The sequence below is a fragment of the Eschrichtius robustus genome, chromosome 12 (assembly GCF_028021215.1).
Source record: "Eschrichtius robustus isolate mEscRob2 chromosome 12, mEscRob2.pri, whole genome shotgun sequence".
In the NCBI taxonomy this organism is placed as follows: domain Eukaryota; kingdom Metazoa; phylum Chordata; class Mammalia; order Artiodactyla; family Eschrichtiidae; genus Eschrichtius; species Eschrichtius robustus.
In genome coordinates, this window is record NC_090835.1 from 36,858,358 (window position 1) to 36,881,328 (window position 22,971).

Here is a 22,971-nt window from a genome sequence, read left to right on the forward strand (position 1 = left end):
GCCTTCCCTGGTGGTGTGCCCATGGCTGGCAGAAAGATGAGCTTGAACCCAGGCCAGGGTCGGCGTGGCAGGGGGTGTGGCTCAGGTCTTCCTCCTGGTGTGGGTAGCACCCCACGGGTCCCCGCAGCATCCGGTTTTAATGGATGGTGGTGAGTGGCCCCACTTTTAATGGCTTCTCCTTTGGGGGTAAGCAGTAATATGGAAAAGCCTGCGTTTGTTTAAAAGGAGTTGCTGTAAAGCCATAAGGAAAGTAGATTAGCCAAGATTCCTTAATGTCATAGCTAATCCACCAATAGAAAATAGCGTCTCATGCGCTTCCCGAAGAGAGCTAATCCTCGTTAGAGGTGGGGGCTGGGGGATGCAGAAACGCCCGAGAAATCCTATATCCCTGAGACAACGTGAAGCAGAAACACGGACCTCTGGGCTCAAGGGACGAAAGCTCATTTTGTGTTGTTGGCAGCAGACTGTGGGGTGACAAGAGGTGGTTAAAAAGACAGTTACTGAGCCCAGAGAGGTTGCGAGGAATTTCTGTAGAAACTTGTTTTTCTGTGCATCAGCTGTGTGTGATGCTGGACAAGTTAACATGTCAGACGTCAGCATGAGTGGGAATCTCCATTCCTTCCCCTCTAAAGTTTAGGCCCCGAAACTTTTAGTCCTCATCAGATCGGCGTGAGGTGGGGAGGGGAGGAACTGGGCTGCTTCCTGGATTCCTACCCCACTTTGCGCACCCCTACTTCCTGCTGAGGCCAGGAGGCTTCCTCCCTCCCAAGGCCAGCTGGCGGTGGCCCTTCGGGCTCCAGCCTGCCCACCCTCCTCTCCCTCCTCCGCCAGCCCCTCAAGCCCACCAGGTCCAAGGCCCAAGCTGGGGGGAATGTTCCTCACCAGCCAGCCAGGCTCATCCCCAGAGTAGGGCTGCCCCAGGCCCGGGGGACCTGGACTGGCTGGTGCAGGACCTGCCTCCTCTGCATCCCCATGGCACTCAGGGTCTGGCATGTGTCCATCCAGCACTCAGTGTGCACATGTGATGCGCCAGGAGCTGGGCCTGGGAGCAGAAAGACAGTGGTGGGCGAGAATAGACAGAAACCCCTGTCCTCGTGGGGCTGGCACTCTGATGGCTGTCAGCAGGCCGCTCGAGGGCCAGCGTTCACCCCTCTGACTCGAAGGCCCCTGTGCCACAGACCTTCAGGCGCTGGGCCGAGGCTGGGGCTGAGAGACAGAGCCTTTGGTGGTAGGAAGAGCTGGGCCCGGACCAGCAACCCCTGTCCCCAGGGAGACAGGCTGGCCCCTCCGGCCCCCATTCACCCCTGACATGCGGCAGCGGGCTGGCCAGGGCACCATCAGCAGGCCAGGGCCCTGCGTGTGTGCACACACACGTGCACGAACACCGAGAGCTGGAGACAGAGCTGCCAGGAGACAAGGCAGAGCCAGGCAGGCGCTGAGCCCAGCAGCCCCACTTTGTTTTGATAGCTCACAAGACCCCACAGCAGAGAGATTCCCCTTTTCTTGCATCTGTTTTAGATCTTTAGAATCTGAGTGAAGTCAAAACCCTTCTACAAGGGAGATTAATTCCACACTGTTCCATCTTTGCAGTGGAACCGTAGGAAAGTTAGACATTCTGTGCGGCACTGTCGAGACAGGGGCGTTGAGCCAATGGCCAGCCCCTGGATGTTTCCCGCAGCCTGGCACAAGTGCCCCCAGCGGCATGGCTGGGTGACTGTGCCCTCGCCCTGAGACCCAGGGCACCTGGGACCCCCTGCCCCCCAGGAATCTGGCTCCTGTGTTGGGGGAAGGGGGCTGGGGTGCCCCAGCCCCTCTGGGGAGACCGCCTGGAGGAGCCAGAAGCAACCATAAGCCTGGAAATGATTAAAAGGAACTTTCCGTCACAGGAGAACTTTAAGAAGCAGCCAGACCACCACGTGCCCTGATGGCTCAGGCCCTACGAGGCCTGACCACAGGCCACCTTCTTTGGAGCCTCATCAAGCCCCATCTGTGCCTAGGGCCGCCCCCTCAAACAGCCCAGAGCTCAGCCATGGCCCCTGTGAGCTGGGGGAGCCATGTTGCCCACGGTGCACCCCTGCCCAGAGCACGTGCCATGTAAATAGTAGCTATTAACAAAGTGTTGGGTTGGCCAAAAAATTCGTTTGGGTTTTTCCGTAAGATGTTATGGAAAAACCCGAATGAACTTTTTTTTTTTTGGCCAACCCTATTACGATGGTTCCACAAGAGATGCGTTGCACAGATGAGGAATCTGAAGCCCTGGTCAGGTAACTTGCCCAAGACCACTCAGCAAGTTAGTGATCAAGTTCAGATTTGAGCCCAGGCAGTACCGCTGCAGAGCCTGTGCTCTTATCACCTGGGACAAAGGTGGGGACCAGGAGTCACTCTGACAGCATTTTCTAAGGCCCACACCTGTGTCACAGCCATGACATGGTGAGAGAGGAGGAGGGCAGGGACCCGAGCACTGGGGCGGGGTGGGGGGCGGGATGAGGGGGACTTCTTGGGGGAGCAGGGCAACGCAGGCCTTGAGTGCCATGTGAATGCCACATCCAAGAGTCTGGCCTTTCTTCCTGAGCTCTTGAACAGAAAAGGAATATAGCAGAAGCAGCGTGGAGGGCAAGGGGGTGAGGAATCACCAGGAAGCCAGGGCAAAAGGATGGGGACTGAGAGGAGGCAGTCACCAAGTGGGACGTGCCTGGGGTCCGCAGCACTGACTGTATATTGGGGGCCCTGGGGTCCTGGGTCAGGCGAGGAGACTCCTTGGGCAGAGCCCTGACGCGACTACCGCGCCCAGCCCGACACAGCAGCCAGAGGGGGCTTGGACATTCCCTGCACCCTCGTCAGCCCTTCCTGCAGCCTCCCCAACCCGCTCCAGTGCCCTTCCGTGCTCACCATTCCCACTGCCCTCCCCCAGCCTTCTCCCAGGCGCTGCCTCTGCCCTACACGTGTCCCTTCTTTCAGCCTGACCTTCTCCCCACACTGTAGCAGGTGTGTGCTTGTGTGGCACTCCTACCCCCAGCCGTTCCAACCCTCTTGCCCCACTGCCCCTTTTGCCCCATTCAGACACTGAGGTCCCAGTCTCCTGGCTTCCCAAGACTGCCATCCCAGAGCAGTTTTAGTTCCCCCTCGCCACAAGGCAGAGTGCTAGAAGGGGCACGTGGCTGGATGTCAGCTCTCTGCTTCCATCGTCAGTCTGTCTCTGGCCCAGCCACCCTGTTCACCTCTGTGCCACCTGTCTTCCATGTTCCAGGGAGGCCCAGGAGGGCCTTTCAACCATAGAAACCAATACCACTCACCTAAGAGGGGCCCCATGCACCCTGTGGGGCTCTGCTTAGAGCAGGAAGTGGATGTGGAAGTGCCCTGGCTGGGGGAGTGGGGGCTGCTGGGAAGAAGGGTTGCCCGCAGAGCTGAACAGCGTTGGGGAGTGCGGTGGGAAGGCCTGGAGTGAGTGAGGCCTGCACACGTGGCAGCATTTCGTAAGGAACTAGCCAAAGAGCTGAGAAATGTGGAGAGAACGGCTGGCTGGTCACCCTCATTCTTTTCCCTTCCTCCAAAATGTTACTCACTATCAATCGTGGCAGCTTTGCCAGAAGCCCGCCCAGATAGGACTGGTACTGCATCTCATCAGTGCCTGGAAGCCCCTCAGAGCCAGAGTCCCTCATTGCTGCATGTGATGGGCAGCTGACAAGTGTGAGAGTGGATGATGATGTCCGGAGGGCTCGTGAGGGTTCTGTGGCCCCTCAGAGCTTTGTAGAAGTTACGGCTCCAGTTTTCCTGCTACATTTGCACACCAGTACGTGCAAGAGACCTTCAATAAAGGTGGCGGCAGCAGTGGCTCTGGAAGGAGGAGCAGCTGCCGGAAGGGACCTGGCTCCGGGGGTGCGCCTTGGTCCGTTTCTGAAGTGCCAGTCCACTCCCTCTGGTTTCACCACCCGTTGTGAAACTAGGCAGCCATGATCAGTTCCCAGGCTGAGCCCCTTCTCCCAGAGTCCACTCTGGATCCAGCGCTTGGAAAAGTGGCCACGGGCATGCAGGAGCACCGTCCTCCCTGCCTGTACCTGCTCGGATTTGTGAGTCTGGTGAGGCAGTGCTAGGGAGTGGAGGCGTCCCCATTCCTGTCCCTTTTTGGGTAAGGGCCCTGGGACCCCTCCTCCAACTTCCTTGTGACCACCATACTCTCTTCCCTGTTCAGTCACTCCAAACCCGCCACACTGGCCTCCTGGCAGTGCCAAGAGTGTGCTGTGTTCTTCTCTTGTCTCAGGGCCTTTGCACCTTGTGCTTGGAACACACTTTCTCTGGCCTGGCCTGTGCTATCTCTTCACAGAGGCCTTCTGGGCCTCCTGTCAGGGTTGGAACTCTCCTTCCCAGGTCTGCCAGCCCCAGAGCACGTGAGCCAAGTCAGGGGCCTGGACTCCACACGGAGCTCAGTCCCTGTGGGCCGGACCGACACATCCTGCTCCTTTTCTCTTTGCCTTCCCCCCAAACACAAAGTGAAAAGGGGATGAAAAGGAGGCAGAAATGAGTATTGGGGGGAAAAGAGCCGAGGAAAAATGGAGGACAAGACCACCTCAAGAGGAAACCAGGCTGAGGAGAAAAAAGAGATTGGCAGTGCTGAAAGAAGGGGAGGGCACACCGTGAGGAAGTGGGGGCCTGGGAAGTGGGCGGTCAACAGGAGAAAGGGGGGGCAAAGGAAGGGCCCACAGAGCCCAGGGAGAGCATGTGGGCCTGAAAGAACTGTGCGCTGCTCCACAAGGCTGTGGGCAACTTGGCACCGCCCCGCTTCTGCTCTGTTCCACTCCTTACGAGGTGGGGGATTTATTCTCCCAGGGAGCACTGGACTCTCGCCTCCTCCATGCATTGCCCGCAGAACTCTTCCCTGGACCCACGTGGAGCCCACGGGAGTATCGCGGCCCGGCCCCTCGTGGCTGTAGCGTCAGGCGGAGGCCCCGCGGACCCACTTTGCCTTCTCCCAGCATCACAGATGCGTGAGGCCCCGTCGCAGGAGTCAGGGGTGGAAGGCTCTCCCCTTGGCCACCTTGGAGGCCAGTGGAGATACACAAACCCAGGCTCTGTCCCACGCAGGCCACTTTGGGCCCCATGGGGTGCAGACACCTGATGACTCGATGCCAGTAGAGAAAAGGCATCTGAGGCAGTGAAGTTGGGACCCGTGGCTCTGTCAAAATATCCCCTGTGCTGTGTTCCCTCCCACTTGGAGCTGGGGGCCCCAGGTGCCAGACTTATCGCTGCGGACAGGCATTTTGGTGCAACTTCTCTGAGCATCACTACAATTCAGAGGGGACTAAAAATAAAAGCCTGTCACTTTAAAATTGGTTATTTTTTTACACCACTCAGAAGGCCCTTCAGGATGTTTCATAAAACGTCTTACACTGTTGAACTGTGAGCAAGAGAAGCCTCTCGCCCTGTTAATGTTGCCCCAATAGGAGACAGATCACGTCTTCTCCCGCCTCAGCAGGAAAATCAGGATCTGAATGAGATGCCCTTGCTGAGCCTCTCCCAGGGGGATTTTCCTTGGAGCGCTCCAGCGGGAGTCATGCAGGGAGCCCCGCCCCCTGGCCTGAGCTGGCCTCTTCCATGCTCTTGGGTTTGTTCCCCAATGCCTCCAGCATCCTCCTCCCTATTAGGTGCCTGGGTTGGGCTGTCCCTCCATCAGTGCCCACTGAGGAGCCAGGCTGCTTTCCAGGGGGTTTCAGCAGCATCACTGACATGGTCCTGAGCCCTGGCTGGATCCCCGAGTTCACCCGCACCGGGTTCTCCTCTCCAGTATCCAGGGGCTTGTGGATTCACTGCCCTGTCCCTCTCCCTGTCTCCCCCCAGCCCCCTCTCCCCCTATTAATGAGGATGATCTGAGAAATGCAGAATAACCAGGCTTTTTCTGACACCGCCTCATGGCTGCCTGACCCTCCCATCCCTCTCAGAGGGGCCTCAGCCTCTCCTGCGGGGCCCATCCTCAGCCTGTGTTCTCGGCCTCAGGAACGTGTTCTCTCTCTTGTCCCCCAATTGACTCACCACCAGATGGTGGTGGTTCATACCTCATGGATATCTCTGATTTTGTCCACTTTCCTCCTTAGCCCCCTCCCCCAGTCCAAGCCACCATCATCCCCTCTCATTCTCTCTTGCCTCCATCATGCCTAGTCACAGCCACACAGCCACTCCCTGGGCCATCCCCATGGAGCAGTCAGAGGGCTCTCATCCCCGCTTGGCCTCGAACCCCCAGCACCTTCCTGCTGCTCTGCGGCTGAAGATGAGGTTGCCAGGCATGGCCTGCAGGGCCCGGCCCCACCTCCTGCCTCCTCCGAGGCCCCTCTCCTGCTTGCTGCCTTCCCTCCCACCTCGGGGCCTTCCTGCCGCTCTCTCCTGGGGAACTCCTCCTCAGTCTTAGCTCACTCCCTTCCTAGGGCCACCTCCCCTGGCTCTGACCAAGCAGCGCCCTCCATTTTCCCAGCGCACCCCGCTGGTCTGCGCAGCTGCTTAGCGCTTGCCTCTTCAACCCGCTGCGCACCCTGCGGGCCCAGCTGAGTCTGTCTGCTCTGCGCCATTGTCACCCCGGGCCTGGCACAGGCCTGTACGGCGTGGTGCCCGGGGAGGATCTGAGTGAGTGAAGAGTCTAGGGCCAAGGTTGGCAAACTTTTTCTTAATGATAAATGTTCTAGGCTCTGTGGGCCATAAGAATCTGTCACAACTACTCAACCTGCCACTGTAGCCAGGAAGCAGCCATAGACAATATGTAAGCAAATGGGCACAGCAATAAAACCTTATTTACAAGAACAGGCAGCGGGCCCAATGTGCCAACCCTTGGTCTAGAGAAACAACAGAATTCATTCAACAGCAAACAGGAGTGTTTCTAAGGAAACGATTTTCCATGAGAAAGGGCTGTGGCTTCCTGGAAATCGCTGGTTACAGCAGGAGAAGGTGGTTTTGAAACAAGCCCCCAGGTGACCCTCCGACAGGTGTGAGTTTGAAGGTGAAACTTCTGGATCCCCTATGACCTTGCCCCAAGAGGCTCCCGCGTGGCTTGCAGGTGACGGCCATGACCCTGGGAGGCAGACAGTGTTGGGCGAGGGGTAACAGTGTCCAGGCGTGGAGTCTTGAGTTCTGCTTCCTGTTGCTCCCATTCAGGGAGGGAGGTGCCTTGTTTGAAGTCGAGCCCAGTCTTGGGAGGGGTGGGGCGCCAGCAGTGACCAGGGCGAGTACCAGAGCGTGTCTAGAGGCTGATCTCTTACGCTTTAGCAGCATAAGCGCCCCAGTGAGAGAAGGCATCTGAAATTAAGGTGTTAGGGTCGTTTCTCATTGCATATCTATTATAAGGTTCTTGTCGGTATGTCCCTTTTAACCCTATAATATTGCCTTTTCATAGCTCAGAATTGTGACTTCTGTGATAATTCCAAACCTAAATGTTTAGCCAGATAAGAGACTCTACTTCATGGGCATTGGAGGTATCTGAGGCCTGGGAACTGCCTTGGAGAGGGGCCTGATGGTGTGAGGGCGCTGCCGGGTGACCCTGAGGGATGGCCCTTCCAACCGCTCCTGCTCATTTAATCCAAAGCCACCAGGCCAAGTGGCTTGGACAGGACAGAAGGTGGCTGCCGCTGCGTGAGCACAGAGACCCAGGAGCATGTTCTCAGGCTGCTTGAGCTTGGGCATAGGGTGGGGGACAAGCAGGTCTGCTGGGTCACAGGGCCAGTGGCCCTCAGGTGATGCCAGAGCAAGCGGGGTGGGGGTGAGGGGAGGAGTAGGTTAGGCCTCTCCTTATACGTGGTGGATGGGGACAGAGCAAAGGTGCACAGTTCCCGGTGCCTTAGCCAGCACTCTGAAGCCAGGCCACCAGGGTTCACAGTCCAGGTTTGTCATTTATATGCTGTGTGACTTTCAGCAAGTTAGTATCACTTGGTTGGTACCTTGGTTTCCTCATCGGAAAAAATGGGGGTGTTACAGGCTCCCACCCTGAGGGGTCATTGTATGGAATAGAATGCTTGGCGTACCGTGAGCACTCCGTGAGGGTCAGCTGTCAGGAGCAGCCCCTGGAGCAGAGTGTGTCAGGAATCAGGATGGCCCCCCAGAGCCCAGTCCTGGGTCCTCCCTCAAGTCTGGGCTTCACACCCAATTACAAAGGGGACCTCGTGTCTGGATGGCACAGGGCCAGGGAGAGGGCATGAGCTGCCTGGTTTCTCCAAAGTCAACAGACAGGAGGGGCCTCTCTGTGGAGGAGTTCGGACCCCAGAATGAAGGAGTTCCGGCTAATGGCCGTCTTTCCCAGACGCGTTGCCCAGACAGGTCTGCCCAGCAGCCAGAACCCTAGACTCCTCAGCCCCTTCTCCAGTTTCCCGTTGCCCTACTTAAAATTAAGTCAGAGGCCCACGGACACCCATGTCGGGCAGGGCCATTTCCTTTTTTGACACCTGCCACCACACCCAGCTTTCAACTCCTTGGGGACTTTGTGAGAGGCTGGGACCAGATCATCTGCCCTTGAATAAAAGGAAAGCGAGGTGACTGGGCTGGGAGCGTGGACTTAGAGGGACTGCAGAGGTGTCTGCCTTTCCAGTGCTTCTCCTCACCTTCCAGGGCAGGCGGGCCTTGTCTCTGGGCCTGGGGAGCATGGGCACCGTGTGGCAGGAGGAGAATTCCCAGGGCTGGGCCAAAGCACGAGGTGGGGTGAGCCCCGAGCAGCCTGCTTGGCGTGGCCCCGAGCCTCAGGAGGGCACGGCTGCGGGCTCTGCTCTGCCCTCTGGGTGCTGAGGCAGCACATACTCACAGAGGCTTGCTGTGCCCCTGACACTTGGTTGTGGGGATATTGCTCTGAACCAACAGGTAAAGGTCACACTGCAAACACAGCCACGTGACATGGCCTGGATCGGTCCCTGCTAGCAATGCTGCTCCCTCCTCGCGTGGGCCCCAGCAGCTGGGGAAGCACGGTGGCGGTGGCGCGCTGTGGTGGCCTGGCCGACTCCCTGCAGGTGGCCGGCCTGCCTGCCCTCTCGCTGTGTGTATCGCCAGCCCTGAGCATGTCTGACCTCTGCTACTTGGCTTCCCCGATTGGAGCCTTTTCATCACTGGGGAAGCCCTTTCCTGGTGGAGGAAAGGCATATCAGCAAACCGGAGATCAGGGTTTCCAGGCTTCACTTTATCAGGAGGGATAACAATTTCCCGTGAAAATGAGGTCCCATGCTTTAGTGGAATGGGATTATTAAGACAAATTTGTGAAGCAGAGACTGTGTTCTAATGCACAGAAATCCAAGGTGTCCGTCCTCCTCTCCCTGGCCCATCCTTCCAGCTCAAAAGGGGTTTGGGAGGGATCATATGTGACGGGGAGGAGCTGGGTGGACTTAATCTCTGGATGGTGGCCGCCACCGAGCATCTTGGCAGAGTAGGCTGGGGGCGCAGGGAGTAGGGAAAGTGGACACCAAACACAGAGATGACGTGACTCTTCCAGAAGCTTGCCTGGGAAAGGGGAGAAGCTGCAGGTTTGAGAAGGGTGGACTTTTTTTCAGCCTGTTTGTCTCTAACGTGCTATGAAGCATCCCCTCATAGCTCCCAAAGGAAGGACCCCCCCAACACCCTCCTTCCATTCAGGGGGCTGGAGGTGAAATAAGTGATGCTCTTCTGTTCAAAGAAATTTAACATCATCAAATTTAATGCCGTATTTCTACCAAGCTGAAGTATGGGCCCCCCATGGAACTAAGTAGAGGCCTCGTGAAATGCGTGGCACCCCTGGTATTGACATTGGCCCAGCACCCACTGCCTCCACGTTTGGAAATTCGGTCCCTGTGAAGAAAAAAAAATTTTTAAGTGTGTGTGTGTGTGTGTGTGTGTGTGTGTGTGTGTGTGTGTGTGTGTTGGGAGGGGGGATGGTGCTGGGCAGAAGAGGGAAAGCTGGCTGGCTCCCCCACTGGGGCCTGGAGTCCAGAGCCATCGGAAAAAGTCTGGATGAGGAATGATTTTGGAGCTTGGCTCAGTGTGAGTTTTGCAGCAGCCAGTGGAAACTTCCAGGAATGCTGCTGTGGGCCAGCCGGGGGCTGTTTCCACCGCCACTTTTATGAGCTGCAGACCCCCTCCGTGGCTGACCAGCCAGCAGAGGGGAATGTGACCGTCTCTTTCAGCTCAGCTCTACCTCTCAGGGTGCAGTTCATATTCCACAGGCAGCAACTTTTCAGGCTCTGTCCTGTGCCCCAGGGCTCGGAGCCTTTGCAGCCCGGCCAACTCATCCAGAAGGGGCCAGCCGCCAGGAGGAGCAGCCTCCGTGAGCGGCTGACATCCGTGCGGGATGCTGCAAAAATTTATAGCAATCTTAGGGGGGAAACTCCCTCCCAAAATGTTTCAATGTTTTATTAAATATGTGAAAGGAAAGTTTCCTTTCTACTGGACCAAGGCCCAGAGCCTCCATGGAGCCTCAGGGAAGGTGGCAAAACCTCTTGGGAAAGCCCACAAATGAGTAAAATTAATAGAAAGTTTTGTTTCTTAATCTGACCCCTTTCTGATGCCGGTAGGCTGCACGGCACAGGAACCAAGCCTGCTTCATTCACAGTGGACTTGCCCAGGGCCTGGTGTGTGCCTGGACACCACTGCCCCTCTGTCAACACTCTGTCCAAAGCCAGAGGAAGGGGGCAGGTTTCTGCAGCCTTGTCTGGAAGCCAGGTTCACAGGCCAGTCGTCATGCTGGGTATGCAGGAGAGGCCAGGGAGCAAAGGCTCTGCCTCTGGAAGCCAACATGACAGGCATTGTCATGGTGGACAACATGGGCACCATGCTGTCACCTCTCAGTCTCCAGGACTGCTGTGAGCTCGGCATTATCCTTCCCATTACAGAGGAGAAAATGGGCTCAAAAACGGGGAATTAGGGCCTAACCCCCAAACAGCACATTCCTGCAATGGTCCTCAGTGGGCTTGGACAGGCAGAGGCCCTCCTGGGCTCAAGGGACTCACCTCCAGCCTGGGAAGCCCCTCCAGGTGTAGAGATAAAGGGCCTGAGGTGTGGGCAGGACCCAGGTGGGGCGCCTTCTTTTGTGGATGCAGTTTTCTCACCTTTGGAATGGAGATGCTTGATGGTCTCTGGTTGGTTATGGACAGAGCCTGGCCCAGATGAGCAAGTGGTTCTGCTCTGGAACTCCAGTCTAAATGCCAGACCACCGGGGCTGGGGATTCCTGACCCTTGGCTGTCTTGGGCAATGACCGAGGACTATGGGACCTGCTGCTTACTTTCCCTCACTACGTCCTTCCGGCTGCCCAACAAACATCAGAGAATAACCATCCCGAACCAGCAGAAGTGGACATGACGACCAGAGACAAGGCGCCAGGAAGGAGCCCTGGGTGGGAAGAGCTGGCATTTGTTCAGCGGACTGAGGCAGCTGAGCGGGGCTGGTTGAGGGCATCCCCAGGGCAGCCCAATGGCCCCTCCATCCTCTGAGCTTGACCGTTTATTTTGCAGACAGTCTCCATCCTGGAGCAGCGGTTGACACTGACAGAAGACAAGCTGAAGCAGTGTCTGGAGAACCAGCAGCTAATCATGCAGAGAACACCACCATGATCAGGGGAGCAAGAATCAAGAGCTCGGTCGATTTGGGGGGTGACAGGCCGGGGATTTGTACTGGGGAACTTGAGTAAATAAATAAAGGGGATTCAGCTCTGGGAATCACATCCATCCCGGAGCCCCAGGGGTCCTGCACCTCTGCCCTCCACCCAAGCTGTCCGCACCTGGAGACTCTCCACTTGGCTGTGGGAGGCCCCACATACCCACAGATGACCACGTTTAATTTAATGTGAAGGAGCCACTTGAAAATGTTTGCTACCTTGGAGTCCTAAGTGGAGTCCACTTTTCCCTTACCAACCTTTCTGCCGTATGACTGGCTTCCCCCCACCGACCTTTCCCAGCGTAGAAATGGACTACTCATTGGTTGGATGAGCCAGGAGTTTCCTATAAATCTGACAAAAGGCCCAAAGTGGGCCCATCTGTGTCTGATTTACCCAGGAACGAGCACTCTGGAGAGGGTGGTGGCTTTGCAGTGGCCTTGATTTCTGCCCCACACATGTTCACTGGGGCCTGATGGCTTCCTCCTCTGCGTGCATGAGGGCAAAGGAAACTGAACATTAAAACGGATTTGATGGAGCTCGTCACTGAAATGGCTTGTTCTGAGTGAGACCTAGTCCCCCCATCCCCAGGACCTATAAAGGGAGAATGAAAATGGCTTCTTGGGAGGGCCCCTGCCAGGATCACCTCTGAAGCCCAGCACACCGTGTTTGCAGCCGTTCGGGGTCTTCAGGAGCAAGGACAGCCAGAGCCCCTGCCTACACCCTGTCCCTCTGGCTGGCCTGGCTGGCTGCTTCAGCTGGGACCTGGAGGCCTCAGGCACCTGCCTTTCCTCTTGCTCATGAGGGTTCCATAGGCAGCTTTCCCTGCATCCTTGCAGGAGAGCCAGGCAAGTGTTTCCCACATGTCTGGGTGTCGTCCATGCCTTCTGTATTCAGCTTCTTGGGGCCCAGCCAGCCAGAGAGGTATTTACCCTCCAACACACCTGCCCTGCCCTGGGGCCTGGGGGGAGGGCGGTGTTAGATCTTCCCGGGAGCTGTCAGTACCAAGCAGCTAATGAGGTTCCCAGCCTCTGCAGCTTCCAGGTGGGAGCACAGTCTGAACGCCTAAGAGCTTGGGCTGACAAGAGGCAGCCTATGTTGAGTACCGATGAACGACAAGCCTGGAGGAGCTGCCTCTTCCACCTGGGTGGGGAGAGAGCTGTAGTCTGCAGTTAGGCCTCAGGCTCTGCCTTTGGTCGAGCTGTGTGACCTCAACATGGTGACATAACCTCTCTAAGCCTCAGGTTCTTGTGTCAGGTGGTGGTGGTAACCACCCCACCAGGTGACGATGAGGTAGGTACTCAACAGAGGCCCGTGGCTCCCCGCCCCTATCAGTCCCTCTAGACGATGGAGCCTGCTGCAAGTGGGGAAGAGGCTGCAGGCTCAAGACGCTTTGGAGGCCCCCAGGAACCTGCTGCAGTCTTCCCACGTGGCCCTGCTAGTGTGTAGAAGAGCCTGGAAGTCCTACTGGTCTAAATTGGCAGGTAAGACCCTTGGCTGTCTCGGGAGGTCATGGGCTCCCCGTCCCTGGAGGCTTTTAGGGAGTCTGGGCAACGCTGAGTCAGCTTGCTCAGAGGGGACACAGCTTGTGGGGCCAGGCTTGTCATCCCCTCCCATGCTGGCTGCCCTGCCAGTGATGAGACATCGGCTGCCCTGTTGCAGCCAGTGGAGCTGGAGCTCCCAGGTGTTGGGGCTCTGGTGATTCGAGCAGCCAGCCCAGGCGAGATCCTCTCCAAAGACACAGATGGTGCAACAGGACAGAAGCAGGGTCTCCAAGGCATTGTGTAGCAGCTCTGCTCACAGGCCAGGCAAGGGTTGCCACCCATCGTGTCTTCAGTTTACACCAGTATCAAATTTTGAATTTTTCTCTGAAATCTCCCTTTCTCTGTGGGAGAAAATGAGGATTTTTGAGGGTCTGCTAGGGATTTGGGAAATGGCCTGGGAGGTAGTGGTGTACTGTTTTCCCCTGGAAGTCCCACCACCATTGTTGTCAGATGTAAACAGTCTGGAGAGGGGTACTCACCACCCCCCGACACACACAGCACACCCCTTGTCTGGTAGGACAATATCGCCATGTCCTGAGACAGTCCGACCTGGGCCCTCCCAGATGGAGGCGGGCCAGAGCCGTGGCCATGGGCTTCTGGGAGGGCTTTGCACAAGTGGCCCGGGCCAAGCCCTCCTGAGGGGTTTCCTGCCACTCACACACCTGCCTTGACGGAGCCACCAGACAGATCTGGAACTGGGGAGAAGGATGGTTCTTAGAGAGCTGCATTTGTCTTTAAAACAGCACAGAGACCTGCCATCTCCAAGCCTGGGGGTCAGTGTGTATGACCTCGCCAAGGCAGCGCTGTGCGGGCTCAGGCTCACATTTGGCCATATTCTTCCCCAAAGAGTTCCTTTTCTTGGTCATGTGGGGCCTGACCCAGGACCTCACTGCTCTGAGAATCTAGAGGCCAGGTTGCTCCTGGCAGGAGGGAGACAGAAAACCCTAGGGTGCTCTGACTGCTCTGGAGACTGTCTAGCCTCAGTTCCAAGCCCCGCCCCCGTGAAGGTGCTGCAGGACCCTGAGCTGGGCAACACGGTCTGGGCTGGTGACAGGCAGGACTGGCTATGGTGTGGGGTGGGGGGGGGGCTTATAAGCACAGGAGGAGTGGGGAGGCCTAGCGGGGCTTGAGGTGGCTTGGCCCAGTTGGGGACCACATGACAGGGCCTTTCTGTGGCGTCTCCCCAGATGACACTCCCTGCTAGCCCTCCCAGACAGCTCCCCTGTGGCCGGGGGCTCTTCCCGATCCCCCACCCATGCTGCCAAGCTCAGAAGCAGCCCTCTGGAAATGTAAATGCCTCAGCTCAGCCGTCATCTCTCCTAATTTTGGATTTTGGTAACTGAGCTCCCAGGAAACCAAATTGCAAATTTTTGTGTGTGTGTGTGTGTGTGTGTGTGCGCTAGGAAGATGTGTTTAAGTTAGTGGGGTTTTGTTAGGAAGTACATCTCAGTGGCAGTTCCCAGCCCCCACCCCCATCCCTTCATCCCCTAATTTTCCTAACATGTGAAGTGAAAGAACAGGTGTCTGTGATTTAAATTGCAATCCCCCACCTACCCTTTGCCAGATTCTCAGGGTTCCAGGGATGAATCTGTACTCCCTGCCGGAGAAAGTGAGGGAGGCAGGTCAGGTGGGCTGGACGACCAAGCCAGAAAGCAACAGCTGAGTCCAACCCCTGCCCGTGGCAAGCCTGCCGCCCTTCATTCCTGAGTCACCACTCCCAGGGGTACCTGACTAAGTGATGATGGGTCCCTGCAGGCCTGTGTCCGTCCAGAGACTTGAGTGGCATGAGCCAGCCTGTCCTGGAAACTGCCATTCTCCCGCCCAGCACCATCCTTGTCCTCTGTCCCATGATCTCCGGGGGGGGCGCGCTGCGTGACGGCAGGCTGGCAAGAGGGCGGAGCAGGGGAGTCCAGATCGCTCTGGGAGTCAGGGGCACCACCAGAGTCCAAATCCCGGCTCTGCCCCCTGCTAGCTCCATGACCTTGAATGAGCTCAGTAACCTTGCGGAGACCATTTGTGAGCTAGTGCCCATCTCATCAGGCACATGAGGCGCTCAGAGCGAGAATGTTCTCCATGTGTGACTGGAGGGAGACTTCTGGCGGGTCCGACCCCTTCCCTGGAACTTGGCCTGTATGTGCATGGGGATGGGGTCTGATGGTCCCAGAGTCGTTCTGGCTCTGAAATTCTAGGTGGCCAGGGTTACGGTCTCTTGACCCCATGGCCCGTGCTACGGGGATCCCCAGTGGTGAGGAGGGAGTTGGGCCGGCAGACAGCCTCGCCCCACCTGAGGAGGCAAGCCCTCCAAGCCCACCTCTTCTGCTGTCACCAAGGCCGAGGCCGCCACTAGGGCCAGCACAGGCTTGCGGGTGGGTGTTTGTGATTGCCGGGAATCCCGGAAACCCAGCCCGATGAGCAAGCGCAAGCATGGTGAGTCACTCTATCCCAGCTCCCTGTCATTAACCTCATCTTCCTAAACGATCTGCTCAAGATGGGCCCCTGATGGCTCCAGCCTTAACTGGTGGGTGACCATTTAAGCGGGACAGAACTGGGCCCCGGGGTTTTCTCCAAGCACCCCCTCTCCACCCCACCCCGCCCCATGCTGCCGAGGAGGGAACCACTTTGCCAAGGCGGCAGTGTCAGGCTGGCGGGCCCCAGCTCACTTCCTGTGAGCATCACCGCCCTGACACAGGGCCTTGTCCCGTTGCTGAGGGGGCTCCAGCCCTAGCACCCCGGGCTCACTCTGCCGGCCACTCTGGGGGAAGTCTCTCTAGAGGCCCAGAACGTGGGGCGCTCACAGCCTTGCTCGAGATGAGACTGGACCCAGGCCAGACAGCCTGGGGCAAAGCCATGAGGAAGCTTTCTGTGCCGGCCCCTCCTCCGCTGGCAGCTGCTGTGTGGAAACACTTTCCCCAGACCCTATTTACAGAGCAAGGCTGAGGAGTGGTTTCACTTCAGGTGAGGCCACCTCGAGCCCCTTCTGCCTGGGCGCTGCCTGTAGCAGGAGGCCTCCCCCCGCCCCCACTGTCTCCTACCACCCATGAGAAATCTGAGCACTATCGGACGGGGGACCTGGGCAGGAGAGGAAATCACATCTTCCGGCAGCTTTCCTTTCTCAGTCCTAAGCTGCTCTTGCAGGCACAAGTGCCTGTTCCTCAAAGTGGGACTTTGGTGTCTCTCATGGGTGCTCCGTGGGCAGAGGCTTGGCCTGCAGGAGTTGGGCCCGTGTCAGCAGTGTCACTCAGCCAACATACTGACATCAGCCCCTGGCCATCTCCATCCTTCCTCAGCTGGGCACCTGGACTCAGCTTAGGAATGGAGACTGACTTCAGAGCTGTGGCCGTCCCTGAGCACCTGGGGCCCACGTTCACCCAGTCCATGTTGTTCTCCTGGTCTCAGGCCTGGCCAAGGGCACAGGTGCCCTGCAGCTGCTCTGCTCAACTGGCCTCTCTTCCAGATCTCTGCCCTGCCCTTCCCTGGCTAGGCTCAACCCAGGGCCTTGCCTTGACCTGGCAGGCCTCTCTGGAACCATCCAGCTCCCCCAGAAGCTCCTGTGGTGCCCCACCCCACCTCTGCACCGAGCCCCTCAAACTGACCCCAGCCAGAGCCGCCCGAGGACATGCCCTCGTGCCCAGGGTTGGGATGGGAGTGCTGATCGTGTTCCCCAGGGCCAGCGCACCCCCCACCCCTACCCTCGCCCCCAGGATCGTTCTCCGTGACAGCTGCTGCTGGATTGGCTCCCCCAGAAGCCTCTGGAACTTGGAGCTAGAGAAGCAATGTAATTAGTCTTCCCAGACCCTCCAGGCAGCAGCTCACATGTGCCTGCTAACTGGAAACAGAAGGTGCTTTCTGTTGCAGAGGCCTGGGCTGGCCCGCGTCTGGGCTGCTGCTGTGGGACTTCTTGGCTGCAACTGTGAAGTTGACCTTTGCTCCCAGGAGTGCCCTGGTTCTGGGGTTGGGTCCAGTTCCCCTCATAGTTGGGGTGTGCTTGGGAATAGGGCCGTTTGTGAGGTTCTACAAGGATGCCCATGCCCTTTGAGACATGTCCCAAAGTCTCCTTTTTTTCCAGTTTTAATATTTTTTTATTGAAGTATAGTTGATTTACAGTGTTGTTAATTTCTGCTATATGGCAAGGTGATTCAGCTATACATATATATACATTCTTTTTTTTTAATATTCTTTTCCATTATGGTTTATCATAGGATTTTTGTTGTTCTTTTGGGCTGTGTCGGGTCTTAGTTGCGGCACGCGGGATCTTCGTTGTGGCATGCGGGATCTTTCATTGTGACATGTGGGCTTCTCTCTAGTTGTGGCCCACAGGCTCCAGACTGCACGGGCTCTCTAGTTGTGGTGCATGGGCTCCAGAGCACGCGGGCTCAGTAGTTGCGGTCCACGGGATTAGTTGCCCCACGGCATGTGGGATCTTAGTTCCCCGACCAGGGATCGAACCCATGTCCCCTGCTTTGGAAGGCAGATTCTTAACCACTGGACCACCAGGGAAGTCCCATATCATAGGATATTGAATATAGTGCTCTGTGCTATACAGTAGGACCTTGTTTATCCACTCTCTATAGAAAAGCTTACATCTGCTAACCCCAAACTCCCACTCCATCCCTCCCCTAACCCCCTCCCCCTTGGCAACCACAAGTCTGTTCTCTATGTCTGTGATTCTGTTTCTGTTTCATAGATGGGTTCACTTGTGTCATATTTTAGATTCCACATATAAGTGATATCATATGGTATTGGTCTTTTTGTCTGACTTACTTCATTTAGTAGGATAATCTCTAGTTGCGTCCATGTTGCTGCAAATGGCATTATTTCGTTCTTTTTTATGGCTGAGTAGTATTCCATTGTGTATATGTACCACATCTTCTTTATCCATTCATCCGTTGATGGACATTTAGGTTGTTTCCATGTCTTGGCTATTGTGAATAGTGCTGCTATGAACATAGGGGTGCATGTACCTTTTTGAATTCTAGTTTTGTCTGGATATATGCCCAGGAGTGGGATTGCTGGATCATATGGTAATTCTATTTTTAGTTTTCTGAGGAACCTCCATACTGTTTTCCACAGTGGCTGCACCAACTTACATTCCCACCAACAGTGTAGGAGGGTTTCCTTTTCTCCACACCCTCTCCAGCATTTATTGTTTGTAGACTTTTTGATGATGGCCATTCTGACTGGTGTGAGGTGATACCTCATTGTAGTTTTGATTTGCATTTCTCTAATAATCAGCGATGTTGAGCATCTTTTCATGTGCCTATTGGCCATCTGTATTTACTCCCAAAGCTCCTGTTGGGATAATTGCCTCTGGTTTGGGGGAACCTCAGCTATGGAGGCCCCTCCGGTGAGGGAAGGGGGCTTAGGCTGGGGCAGGTCAGATGAGAGCCCTTCCAATCTGCCCACCACTCAGGCCATCCCAGAGCTAGCCCCGCAAGGAGCCAGGCCCTGCTGAGATGTTGCCTGCTCCTTTCCTGCCTGGTCTGCTTCTGCCCTTGGCCCACTCCCTCTGTTCTCAACATAGCAGCCAGAGTCGGCTAAGCCATAAGATTAAAAAATAATAAATAATAAAAAGAAAACTTGTAAGATAGTTCATGCCATCCCTGCTCAACCCCTTCCAGCAGTTCCCCAGCCTCCTTCAGGTATAGGCTACAATGCTTACCACAGCCAAGAGGCCCTACTCAATCCTGCCCATTCCCCCACCCCCATCTCCTACCACCCTCCACCCTCCCTTCATGCCCCTCCCACCACACCAGCCTCCTGATTATTCCTTGGACACACCAGGAACATTCCAGCCCCAGGGCCTTTGTACCTGCTGTCCCTACTGCCAGGAATGCTCTGACTTCACCTTTCTGTGCCTTGGCCTCCTCATCCACAACATGGGGTAAGAGTAGTACTGGCCTCACAGGGCTGCGGGAAAGATTTGCTCTCACAATTCACACAAAGCTCTAAGAACAGGCTTTGTGCCTGCAGGGCTCCGATCCATGGCCTGGGGAGGTGGCTGGAGGTGGGTGGGGGCTGAAGGTCTGGGCCCCCAGCATCAGAATCCTACAGGCCAGCCAGCTGGCTACAAGGCCTACTCCAGGCTCAGCCTTGGTCAGCTGACTAGAAACCTGGGGTTCAACCAGTGCTCCTGGGAGGGAGACCCATTGTACCCCATGAGGCCCTCAGTCTGCTCCCTAACCGCCATGGGTCTCTCTCACTGGACACCCCACTCCACATACCAACATGGCTCCTAGACAGCCTTTTCCTAATGAGGCTTCCAGCCACCAGGCCAATCTGAATGGCCAGGCGCGGCCCCCACTGGACAGGGAGGGAGGGTGGGGCAGCCAACCCACATGCCAGGCCTCCCTGCCCACCCGCTAGCCGAGAGGGGCAAAGGTGGGGGTCAGGGCTGACAGGTCAGTGGCCTCACTGCATCCAGGGCTCTCTGGTGGGGTAGGGGTAGCTGGGCTGGATCTGAATGAGCATCTTGCTCCTGGCCAGCTGGCTGGCTGGCTGTGGAGGGGCTTCATCATGCTCCCATGGGCCCTCCCACCCACCTGGTTCTATCCTGCCTCTAATGGCTCAGAACCCCAGTCAAGCAGGGCCTAGGATTTGGGGCTTTTTCTGCCTGAAGGAGAGGAGTGGGCCCTCTAAGGGGTCTCCCCCCAAGACTGCTGGCCTGGGGGCCTCCTGCAGGGGCTGGGAGCCTGGCAGCCACCTTGTGGGGGTGGGCACGAGACTTCTGGGGAGAGTCTTCCCTCCACTCTCCCTCCCCCATCTTCCTCCTCCAAACACATGTTTCCAATCCCCTCTCAGGCCCCTCTCCCCCTCCCCCAGCCCCTTCCCATTTCCTCTCAGAGGCCCTCACTCGCATGTGGAACTCATTAGGAGACCCTCAGAGCTTGTAACCCAACTCTGGCCTGGGCTTGAGGAGGGGGCCCTGTCCACAGCCCCCATGCTGAGAGGACCAGCCTCCCCGTCTGGCCCCTGTCTGGCCCTGTGCAGCCTTGAGCTAGAGACCACAGGAGCTGGTCATGGCCAAGAGCTGGCTGGTGCTGGTTGGGGGAAGCTGGCCAGGCATCCGGCTCATCTCTGCCCGGTGCCCGTTTAATCATCCTAGCCTCCCCAGGAGCCGGGCTGGGATGGCCATCGGACCTGCTGGTGAAAAGCAGACCTCAGGGAGCCTAGAGCCGGCCAGAGGGAGGGTGTGGGGTTCTGAGCAGTTACTTGATGATCCTCAGCTTCTCATCTGAAAATGAGAAAGGAAGTCCAGGGAAGAGAACGTGGTATGAGCAGCCACTGGGCAAGACAAGGCTATTTTCTCTCCTGAAGGACAGGCTGAGCGCACAGTCCCATGGGCTGGGAGTGGAGATTATGCAAAAAACTGATGCTATGGTCACCAGAGTTTGGGAAATGCCAGATGAACAAAATTAAACCAGCTATATCCCTGCAGGACTTCTCAGAGCCTTTAACACACTCCTATGCTATGCAGCTGGGGCCACAGAGTTCATAGTGTTTCTCAGACATTTGACCACATGACCCTCTTTATGAGGTGGGCCTAGCGTTCTATGGATCCCACTTTGGACAGTTCTACAGGAAGAGCCCTGAGGAGGCAGGAGGCATGGGTCAAAGCCCCCTGATGGGAAAGGCTCCCTGAGGGTCAGAACAGGGGCTGTTCTCTGCTGGGTCTGAGCAAAGGGTGGGAATCGAATGGTGGTGACAGCTAAGGAGGGGTGAGCAGGAGGCAGCAGGGGGCTGGTGTGGCTGAGACTTGGAGGTAGGACCAGGCTGGAGCTGGGCCAGGGCCTGGTGACTCCAATTCCCTCCCTCATGGCAGGTGGGTAGGCAGGGGTGGACACAGAGGCAGAGGCATGAGGCTGGTGGGCAGAGCCTTGCCCCATGGGGTGTTGGGCGTGTCCATGGCCCCACGTCAGCCTCAGGACAGGGCAGCCACCGGCTGCAGGTTCAGAAGAGTTGCTGTCTCCTCTGTCTCTGTTTCTCTTCCTGTTGGAGCCAGCCTCTCTGCTCAGAGTCCGTTCTGCCCACGCTCCCCAGCACAGCTGCTTACAAGCCCCCTTCCCAGGCCTCCGCTCCAGGACCCCTTCCCACAGGGGTCACTGCCTGCCCCCGGGGCCCTCTCCCCACTGTCCAGGCATAAGAGGGCTCAGCAGGGGAACATGAGCTCAGCCCTGGACTGGAGCCTTCACACAGCATGTTTCCTCCTGCCTCAAGCAGCCTCGCATGGCGTACGGTACCCCGTGCTATAGAGGAGGAAACAGGCCTGGAGAGGAGAGGCTGGTGGTGGAGTTAGCATTACAGGCAGGCTCCCCAGTCTCCACCTCTCCCATCTTACCCATGCCCTGTCCCAACACACATGGCACACTCACACCTTGGTCATCTGAGGGCCACATCGGGTTGTCCTGCTATGTCCAGCGCAGGGTCTGGCAGGTGGTCAGCACTTGACCTCGTCTGGTACAGGTGTCAGGCCAAGGCACTCCTGCAGTGCATGGGGGTGGTTGGGAGTCTGTGCCCAGCCCCTTAGGCCAAAGAGGCCCTTCCCTCTGACAGTTCCGAGGCAGAACCTGCCTAGCTGCCCCGCACCCCTGGGAGTTAGGGTAGGCAGAAGGTATTGCCCCACTTTATAGATGGAGAAGCTGAGGCACCTCCAGGGGCCACCCAAGTCCACAGCAGCACCTCAGATCCGGGGGTTCCAGCTCCCTCCTACGTGGGGGCTCTGTGTCCCACTAGTGCTCATGGCCTGGGGAATTCAGCCACTCCCCAGCCTGAGTTCTTGGGCCTGGCCTGTTGTTTCTGGGGAGGTTTTGACAGAGAGCTCCAGCTCTGGCCAAACTGCCCTCTCAATGCCTCACCCCCACCAGGCCCGGTCTCGGAGCCACCCCTATGGCTCAGGCCAGAGGGCTGTCCCATCTGGCAGTGGGGGTCAGGGCAGTGCTGGCTTCTAATGAGAGACTGCATAACCCATGGCAAGGGGCAGGGAGGTGGGAAGGGGGCCTTAAGCAGAGCTGATCCCTGGTCCTCCCTGTAACAACCTCAGAGGGCCCCACTAGGAGCCCTGAGAGTTCACTGGTCCCTCTTCTCTCCCAGGGGACCCTAGTCTTTGCAGGGAGGGAGTATCCCAGGATTGGGGGCATGTGCCCCTGTGGCAGGAATAGGGCTGGGTGAGGCCACATCAAGAAGGGGAGTTCCCCAGACTGTTTCCTAGTGCTGCCGCCCGTGCCTGCCTACCTGGGAACATGGCACATCGAGCTCCAGGCGACCGCTGGACAGCTGAGCCCGTATGGGATGGTGCTGGGCAGGAAGCATAGGATAGGGCTGAGAGCTGAGGCCTCAACACAGCAACCTCGTGTCAGGGCCAGGCCAGCTGGCTCCCAGGCCATTTCCCCAACCTCATCGTGGTCACATGATCACCATCACTGTCACCATCAATGCCTTATAGGAGGAATTCCTGAAAAACAGGGCTGTGTGGACTGATGGGGAGGGGACCAGACAAGCCCAGGCTGGCAGTAGGCAGATGCTAATGAGGCAATTAGGCCTGGCAGCTACAGCGAGACCTACCAGGCACCGCCCCTTGGCCCACCCGAAGCAGACCCAGCCCAGACCCCTGGCACATCCTCCTGCCAGGTGCCCTGGGAATTCCCAGCCTCCTTCGCCCTCCCAGCCTCAGAGGTTGGATTGGCTTTACTGTCAGGAGCCTGCCACTGGTGGCTCTCCTAATCAAAAAACCATAGCTGGTTTGGCAAAGACGGACCAGGGCACCACCCCGGACTCCATCATTGCTTCTTGCCTTTGCTCTGACTGAGAATCTCTGCCCGAGTCACCCTCCTGCCCCCCACCCCTGCTCAAACCAC

General features: G+C 57.2%; 1 protein-coding gene across 2 annotated transcripts in view; it reads left to right on the forward strand.

The window, feature by feature from the left end:
* The window catches only part of POC1A (POC1 centriolar protein A), a 73,140-nt gene extending 61,026 nt beyond the window's left edge, over nucleotides 1-12,114 (forward strand). Inside the window, exon 11 of one of the 2 annotated variants that reach the window (XM_068557642.1) lies at nucleotides 11,441-12,114. In XM_068557642.1, the coding sequence (XP_068413743.1) occupies nucleotides 11,441-11,464 (24 nt within the window). In that variant the 3' untranslated portion in view covers nucleotides 11,465-12,114. Of the gene's footprint in view, nucleotides 1-11,436 lie in introns of both variants that reach the window. The other variant, XM_068557641.1, reaches the window with a different exon arrangement.
* The last annotated feature ends 10,857 nt before the right edge of the window (nucleotides 12,115-22,971 follow it).